Here is a 9,417-nt window from a genome sequence, read left to right as displayed (position 1 = left end):
CTGGTTCTCAGTTGAACTCCACGGTAGATCTCAGCAATCCCTCCTCTGTTCCAGCCACTTACTGGAACCCGAGCAGCACCAGCAGCTCCAGTAGACAACACCTGCGCACAGCAGCCCCATGGAGACCCGAAGCCACCACCCTCCATGCTGTTCCAATTCTGCAGATCAAGCTTTCGGCCAGCTGCTCCGGACACTCCCATGGCTGCCTCTCTCTCTCCCTCTATTTTATTTTAGTTTATTATTTGTTTTGTTGTTCCTATTTCTTCCATTCTCCTTCAATGTTTATTTGTTTTTTTTTATTCCAAGTAAAGTTTAAGTCAAATTGTTATTGTTTAGGGAATCTAAATTCTTTGTTTTATTGAGTATTATGTTTCCATTAAAGTTGTTTTTTTTGTTGGTTTTGTTTTTTATGTTTGAGTATGTTAAGTTTGATTTCTTAAGAAAAGGAAAAGAATAAAATACAAGAAGGCAAAAAAATTGTCTTTATTTTAGAAAGTAATTTAGTTGCCTTTCTTTCGTAAAATTTGATTTTTGATTGAAGTTCGGTTTAATTTAGGTTTGGTTTTTATTAGAGTTTATTTTTTTATTTATTGTATTCTGTTATCGGTTAAATCGTTAATAGTTAATTTTAGTTCGAGTTTTTAATTCATGTTAAAATGTTCGATTTTTATTGCGCGTGTGTGTGTTTGGTTTAGCTTCTATTGTGTGTTTTTAATTCCATGTTCTAGGTTGCCATATTTGATTAACGCGTGTTTTAGTATTTTCTTGAGTAGATTAGAGTTTAAATCTTTGCTCGTTAATTCAGTGCTTGTTAGGTTTAGGGTTTTTAAATTATGTGGCATTTAATTCGTCAAAAGTGAAATTGAACCATCTTGAAAATCTGAATCTGAACCGAGTTCAGTAACTTTTATTTTTCGATTGGGCGAACGTAAAATTTGAGATTAAAATGCATTCCCTGAGGAGACGATCTAGCCCTTGGGTTAAATATTACACGACGTAACTCCTATACTTGGGATAGCTTCCGAGCTGCTCATTTTTCGAGTGAGTCAATGGGAAACCAAAGGATTTTTACACACAACTACTTACAATCTAGCAATCAAAGTCTCTAATTCTCAAAGCTCTTTTGCTCACTTATCCTTGTTGAAGTTCTACTAAATTCCTGTTGGTACAACCACTCGGTTCTTGTGCTCTTACTAAGTTTCATTCAATTTAAAGAAGAACCTGATGATTAATTTCTTGAGCTTCAAATTCAGTCTTTATTAATACTTAATTTGAAGTATATTAATGCTCTAACTTGTACTAATTAGTTCTATTTGTGAGAGTGTCTTTGTACACAAGAATTTGTTCTTGTTACTGTTGTTTTTGACAATTCAGGATATTGAATCGTCGGTTTACCAAGCAAAGGGTATCGCTTGGAGAGGAGGACTCTATCCTATTTGAAGGAATGTGTAAAAGGTTTGCTCCACCCAGTTAAGGGAGCGGTACAGTGAATCTTTGGGTGGTGTACCTAAGGCGAGGACGTAGGTGGGTATAGCTGAACCTCGTGTTGGGCTTTGTGGAGCTAGTTCCATTCGATCTGGATGATGACCCGACCTTTCTTTAATGAGAGATTTTTATCTTAAGGCTTAGTCCATGGAGCGAAGGCTTAGGCCCGTTTTGTAGTGCATTGCTGTGCGCAAGATATAAAATCGCCGTTATGGTGATTATGGTTGATCAGCCGTCACACTTCGCGAAAGAGAGAGTATTGTACCGTCGCATTTTCTATATTTTCTTCCTTATAATAGTGAAATCCCTGCAACTCCGTGGACATAGGCAAAATTGCCGAATCACGTAAATATTGTCTTGTGCGTGTGATTGATTTTTTTTTCTTTGGCATGTATTATTTCTTTATTTTGTTTCTCACAGGTTTCAAAAATTTGTTGTTAATTCCCAACACCTCGTAAAAATCTTGATGTCACTCTCTTCCCTATTCTCTTTAAATTACAGCATATATAAAACTGTGTGGATGCTTATTTGAATTGCTTTGATATTAATTATAAACTGTGTGGATGCTTATTTGAATTGCTTGATATTAATTTGCTTTTGGGAATTACGGAAACCGTAAGGGAGAACGTTGATTAATCAATATTATTGTGGAAACCACAAGGGAGTATATTGATTGATTAATACCAAAGCTCATTAATATATTGGTTGGTTACATACTTAAAATCAAGATACTTATTTTGATATTGATATTTGAATTTTGGAAGCTTGGTTGAATTTTCTATTTTTGTGATATCAAGCTAACTTCATTGATTGGATTGAGCATCAATTATACTTGTGAAATTGTTGTGTTTGAAGAGTGTGATTGTAAATTAACTCAAATTGAAAAAGGGGTTAACTCTTAACTAAAGGAACTTGTAAAACAAAGGGATTTCAAAGAAAATTTTAAAAACCCAATTCACCCGCCTCTTGGGAGTACACCTAGCTTTTCAGTTGCAACTTTTCATAATCAACCTAGTACAATGGACACAGACTTATATATATTTTCCATTTTCTTTAAAAGAAAGAGCAAAGAGTTGGTTGTATTCATTGAGACCACGTTCGATTGGGTCATATGTTGAGATGACTCAAGAATTTTTTCATAAGTATTTTCCACATCACAAAACAAATGCTTTGAAAAGACAAATCTCAACCTTTGTTCAGAAAGAAAGTGAAACTTCATACCAAGTTTGGGAGAGATTTAAAGAATTGTTAAATTTGTGTCCCCACCATGGTTATGAGAATTGGCGCATTGTGAGTTACTTCTATGAAGGACGTGTACCTAGGGAGCGCCAATTCATTGAGATGATGTGTAATGATGAATTTTTGCAAAAGGACCCTGATGAGGCCATTGAATATTTGAATAACTTAGCAGAAAAAGCCCACACATGGACAAGACCTAGTGCTACTGAGAGCACAAATAGGTCATGACCTACAGGAAACCCAAATGGTGGTGGAATTTACCATCTCAGGGAGGAGGATAACCTAAAGGCTAAGGTTGAGATGCTCACTAGGGAGTTGGAGGTGTTAAAGACTAAAGACTTAAAGCCAACACATGTGGCTAACTATGCAAAGTCTTTTAGACCATGTTTTGTGTGTGGTGGGGTAGATCATCTTGTCTAAGAGTGTCCCACATTTGTTGAGATGAGAGGGATGCATGAAGAACAATGTAATGCCTTAGGTGTGTATAAGAAGCCTTTTACACCTTTCTCTGATACCTATAGTTCGGGATGGCGCAATCACCCCACTTTAGTTGGAAGTCTGAAAACCAGTCATTGGATAGGTTGGGTTTTGGAGTGAAAGCCTCTGGGGAACTTAAATATAGATGTTGTATTATGTAACTCAGTGTCTTTGGATACAAAATAGTGAAAATTACATTACCGATTGCTCCCGTTGATGTAGGCATTGCTGAACCATGTAATTCTTTATGTCATTGTTATTACTTTCATTATATTCTACGTGATTGTTGTTTTGTATATTTCACTATTGTTTGCTGCGTTGTAAAATTATTTATTTTTGTTGTGCATATAATTTTTCACAACACAATCGTCAATATCCCTTTGCGAGATAGGGTCTCCTCCTTACCATTTGATTCCCATTGGAACACTCCCCATGGCCATATCCCATGATCTCTTGCACTCTATTGCTACCTCGTACACCCCTATGCCCTTTACCAACATTGCATCTCAATCATTTGATCTACTACCTTCGATGAGACTCCATTGGAAATTGAGTTCCTATCTCTCCAACCAAGGAGAAAATGTAGCCTAAAACAATGGACAATTTTTCTTCACCCCTTCCCTACCTCAGGAAAAATCCCTCACTTCCTCTCACAAGTAACAACCCACAACTCCCATATAATAACCTCTCAACCCATTAAGTGTTAACCTTTTAAACCGCAACGTGTCAAAAGCTCATGAATGGAAAATGTTCGGAAATAATATAAGTAATAGATAAATAGATAGATAGACAGATAAATAAGTCATCTTAATAATTCAATTATTTGCTAATAATGTCTCTTAAATACTCAACTTTTCTAATGATAAGTTCCATGTGTTTTTTGATAAGTAACAAATTCAAAATAATTTTTTCGTATAACAACGGGTGTGCCAAAATAAAAAATTTAACAAAAACTACAAGTATCTTTTTATTAAAAGGTTTAGAACATATTAATTTATGGAAAATATTTTTTATTTTTAAAAAATTACAAATTTTTTTTTATATTTCTTTAGAAGAGTTGAAAAATTATAAATAAAAAATAAAATTCTTTGTAATAAAATCCACACTAACTCTTAAAATTTTTTAAGAAAGCATATGTAAATTTTCAAGAGTCACTCGTGCTTTTGTTTTTATTATTATACTACTTTATTTAGTGGAGAAAATTATGTATATAAGAATTTAAAAACCAAAATAAAAATAATTGTCATGTAATGAAAAATTTATTTTTTAATACACTTTAAATGTGACTTTATTTTTGAATAATTAATTTTATAAAAAAATACCAATGACTTAAGCTACTTTGACATGATAAATTTATGAATTTATTTAAATTTGTGTTTCATAAAAAAAACAGACAGGACTTTTCATTAACAAAAGATAAATGATTAACAATTAACAAATTAAATAATTTGAGTTTTTGTCTCTTACGATATATTAGTCTTATCTCAGCGGGACCCACAACCGCTGCGCGAGGACGTTCCCGCCGCCCGCTCAGTGCGCCCTCGAAGAAAGCGAGTGAGAAGTGGCAGACCCCAGCATTTCCAACCCACCGTCAGTTTTTAATTTCCCAAAGCTTATGTAGAAGGGTGTCCTTCGATCAGATTTTTCAAGAACCCAACTCCCAAGTCGCCTTTGATTTTGCAGCAATGAAGCTTCGCTGCCGTGGAAGTCGTTCGATAGAAGGTAAGAAGTCACAGGTTTTGTTTTTTGTTTTTTGTTTTGTTATTTTTAATGCATTTTTGGAGAAGAAAATTCTCAATGTACGATTAGTTTGATCGGTTACTGAGAAAGCGTAGGACATTTAGTTTTCTTATTATTTTAAATTTTTTTTTCGTTGTCTAGAACATGGGGAATAACAGCAGTTTTGTCAAAACAAACAGCAGATTGTTTCAATTTCATTTATTTATTTATTTATTTATTTATTTTGGCTTCTGTTAATTTTGTAGCAAGTAGCAGTCGCCGTCGTAAAGATCGCTCTGTCGAAGAAGATTACGTTCCTCTCACGGACTCTGACGATGGTAGCATCAGCGACACAGGTACCCAACTTTCTTTGTCTAGTTTATTGGTGGGTGGGTAAAATATTTTACCCAACCACGTTCGTTTTGATGAGAATGTAAGTTGTATATTATCCCCCTTAAATGAATTTTATACTTTTTATAAGGTGTTTTCTTTATATTATATCCAGATAAATAAAAAAAATTATTTGGATATATTTTTGTTAAAGCAAATGCAGTCTACATACGGAAAGATTTAATAAGATTCATGCTTAGATTATTGCAGTAACCCGTATTGAGTTGTGTAAATGTAGATGAAGATTATTTGAGTTCGCTGCAGCACAATATTCATAAAAGAAAATGTGGGACGGAAGTAAGTGATGAAGAAGATAATATTTCTGATTCTGATTCTGATTCTGATTCTGATGAGCATGTGTTGAGGAAGAAAGTGGAACGGAAGAAGAAAAGGGGCCGGTTGAGGAAGGAAGTGCAATGGTCAGAGGAAGGGAAGGAAGAAGGAAGTAATGAGAAAGAAGTAGAACATCAGATGCTTGATGAGGACTTTGATGGGATTGATTCTCTTGGGCGGAATGAGGGGTTGAAGAAGAATAAAAAGAGGAAAAAAAAGGGGGACAAAGGACCGACATTGATGTGGGAAGTTTGGGAAGAGGAGCATGAAAGGTGGCTTGATGGGAACATGGCAAACGATATTGATTTGGATAATCAGAGTGAAGTAGGGAACAGAACTGTTGAGGCACCCCCAGATTTGACCGTACCTCTGCTGAGATATCAGAAGGAATGGCTGGCCTGGGCTTTGGAGCAGGAGGAATCTGCAACTAGAGGTGGAATCCTTGCGGATGAAATGGGAATGGGAAAGACCATCCAAGCCATTGCACTTGTACTTGCTAAACGGGAAATCCGTCGGACAATTTGTGAATCTAATGGACTGTTTCTGCCACCCAGTCCAACCACAGAGTTGCCTGAAATTAAATGCACCCTTGTAATCTGTCCCTTGGTTGCTGTGAAACAATGGGAAAATGAAATTGAAAGATTCACTGCAAAACAAAGTACAAAGGTGCTGGTTTATCATGGTGCTAACAGAGGAAAGATTCATCATCAGTTCTCTGAGAATGATTTTGTCATAACCACTTATTCCATCGTAGAATATGAATACAGGAAAAATGTGATGCCACCAAAGCAGAAGTGCCAGTGGTGTGGGAAATTATTTTATTTCCACAAACTGTCTATTCACTTGAAATATTTCTGTGGGCCTGATGCTGTTAGAACAGAAAAGCAATCTAAGCAAGCTAGGAAGTCGGCAAAACGTGGAATAAAAATTTTAAAGAAAGCAGAATCAGCTGAGGATGAAGCCAGTGCATCCAAAGCTGCTAAAAGGAGGGGAACAAAGCAGTACAGCCGTGGGAAAGATGTGCGAGTTGATTCTTCCATGGAGAATTCAGCTGGTGCTGAACAAGGCTTGGCCACCAAGAAATCAGTTTTGCACTCTGTGAAATGGGATCGCATTATTTTGGATGAGGTGAGTAAATGAATGCCAATTATGATTAGATAATTTTATATGAATTTGCTCTCTGTTGAACTGTCTCCAACTGTTAAGTTACAGAAATTTTCTGGATTAGTTATGTTGTACCGGCCCGACATGACTTCCCTTTCAACCCAACCCACATGTAGGCCCATAAGCACATGCAGTAAAGTAAAAAATGCTTGGAAATATAACAGTTAATGGTTATTTTCACAATCCATATGTCAATTGCAAATCTAAAGTGGTAATCTTAAATTTTTTGCAATTATATGTTAGAATTTGGAAAAGTTAATGGAACTTTTATACAGTTGTATATCAAATTTGTGCAGAATTCATAGTAGATATAATGAATTCCATATTCAGTTAAATTCACGATAGAAATAATGAATTCCATATTTACTTGGTACTAGAATTTGTAACCTACTTTGGAGAGAGGAATTCTGTTAAAAAATATTGTACAGAATCCGTTGCTGTCAAGTCTGAAGCCTATAGCTTTGCTATCCAGATCACACATCTCTCTGTAGCACTAGATTTAATAGCTAGACTGTGTTTCAGAAGATCATGTCAGTTAAGTCATATCCACTTAGGATGCTGACTCAGTCTTGTAGCTGTTATGCATTTTCCTTGTGGAAATTAAGCCAATACAATTAAATCTATACTAAGTACATTAATGGTGAAAGCATTATATTCGGCTAAAATATCCTTATCATTTAAGTTGCTTACACAAAAATATTCATATGGGAGTTTATTTTAAGTACCGCTTGTCCAGTGGCACCTATTCTGTGATTGCGACTGATTTTATTTCAAAAAACTGTGGGAAGAAATAATTGTGGGGAGAGATTGTAGAACAATGGAAGTCAGTAGAAAATTTAAATTATTTGAGTATAAACTAAAGTACCATTTTTTTTTTTCGATTGTTGGAGCGATGTCACCTAGAACAAAGTAGGTGACATTTTTACCAATTCCTGTGGTTTGCTAGGGTGTTAACGTTTTCTAGTAACTATGGTTTGGATTAAATGAATAATTTTTTAGGGGGTGGTGGGATTGAATAAGTTGAGAATGTCAGGTGGTTTAAGTTTTATGCTATGATTGCATTTTGTTAATGTCCAGCCTGCCATGGACTTTAAATTCTCTTTTTGTGTAATATTTTCTTTATTGCCTTTATACGAGTCTCTTTATTTATGTAAAAAAAAAAAACTTGAATAGAATATGAGATTAGTGGTTATGTTTGGGAAAATGAAGGGACAACATTGAAAAAGAGTTTGCCTTATAATGGTAATAGGTTTTATATTTGAGAAAAAAAAAATTCATATATATTTTTTTTGAACTTGGCTATAGTAAAATATCCTTATACTGAGTACTGTGAGTATAATGTGTATCTATTTGAATATTCTTATTTTGAATTTTTGTTTGTGTATAGGTGGCTCTTATGCTCCTACATGGCAAATGATGCTATTATTTAGAAGAAGGTAATAGAATATATTAGCTCAGGGGAAAAACAGTACCACCAGACACGAAGGCTAAACAGCTGGAAAGGAACCAGCAAAAAAACCAAACTCAATCAGGACAGATTATGTAGTGTCCTGCCAAATACATATCAAAACTGAATCTAAAATTGGAACTGAGTTCTCAAATATTGCTGTGTTCCTTGCTTTTCGAAGATGGTAAATAGCAGCAGCCTGTACCAGCTTGATGGCAATTGAAAGATCAGAATTGCTAAGAGAAGAAATCCATCCTAGATCAGCATCCCAGTCAGAAAAGGTGCCGCTAATGATAAAGGAATCGAGAGATCTTTGAAGCAGCACCTCCTTGGAAAATTGACATGGAAAGGGAAAATGATTCCTCCTTCCAGGGGTGCTACTACAGTAAACACAGCAAGGATTAATAGAATTATTCAATTTTGAAATCCTATCCAAGGTCCCCAATCTCTTGGAATGCACAGCCGGCAGATGAAAGCATGTCTAGAAAATAGGAATATTCTGATTGAACCAGATAGCTGTATGCCAACTAACAAGATCAACCTTCAGAATTAATCCCAAGCAATTGAACCAGGGTTAGACAGAAAATCAATACTATTGATAAGTTCAGTAATTCTGGTAGATGTCTATTTGGCCATTTCCACACTCCATTATGAATGATGTCAGAGACTTTTGTAGTTAGGGATAAGCCTAGCTCAATAGCAACATGAGGGCCACGAGTCACACCCCCAGGGCTTAAAGAAATCCATCGTCATAAAACATGACTGTATTTCTGCCGTTCCCAATTGAATGTCTAAAAAGCCCATATGCTTTGTCTCTAACCTTAAAGATTCCAAGAGCAGCAAAGGGGGTTTTAATTGCCCAAATTGTCTTGTCCTTAAGCTTGTAAGATAGAATCCATCTTACCCAAAGACGAAGAGAGGAAGAGCAGACATACCATAGGAGTTTACGATCAGTGATCTCATTTCATGCAGAGAAAAGCCTCATACGCAAGCCTCCTTCATTAGTAGGGTTGCAAACTTGAAACCAGCTCACTTTGCAGCCTTAGAGTTCCAATCATTGCCATTTTTACAAAAAAAAAATTGAATTTACATTCAATTTCTTTTACAACAGAGTAGGGCAGAAATTTAACTGATCCCCGATAGTTTTCAGTGCTTGAAACAAC

At 35.5% G+C, this 9,417-nt stretch overlaps 1 protein-coding gene and 1 non-coding gene across 2 annotated transcripts in view; one reads left to right on the top strand and one right to left on the bottom strand.

The window, feature by feature from the left end:
• Positions 1–2,650: 2,650 nt before the first annotated feature.
• Positions 2,651–2,758, bottom strand: LOC131150005 (small nucleolar RNA R71). The gene has a single exon (XR_009135392.1). It is a non-coding gene; the product is annotated as a small nucleolar RNA R71 (small nucleolar RNA).
• Positions 2,759–4,705: 1,947 nt separating this feature from the next.
• The window catches only part of LOC131148812 (DNA repair protein RAD16), a 64,980-nt gene continuing 60,268 nt past the window's right edge, over positions 4,706–9,417 (top strand). The window contains exons 1-3 of the mRNA XM_058098738.1: positions 4,706–4,923; positions 5,187–5,276; positions 5,549–6,771. Coding sequence (XP_057954721.1) covers positions 4,887–4,923; positions 5,187–5,276; positions 5,549–6,771 — 1,350 coding nt within the window. The 5' untranslated portion in view covers positions 4,706–4,886. The remainder of the gene's footprint in view (positions 4,924–5,186; positions 5,277–5,548; positions 6,772–9,417) is intronic.

This window comes from Malania oleifera, chromosome 2 (assembly GCF_029873635.1).
Source record: "Malania oleifera isolate guangnan ecotype guangnan chromosome 2, ASM2987363v1, whole genome shotgun sequence".
Classification (NCBI taxonomy): Eukaryota; Viridiplantae; Streptophyta; class Magnoliopsida; order Santalales; family Ximeniaceae; genus Malania; species Malania oleifera.
The sequence above is the reverse complement of the archived record's forward strand: the minus strand, read 5'-3'. Positions and strand labels throughout refer to the sequence as shown.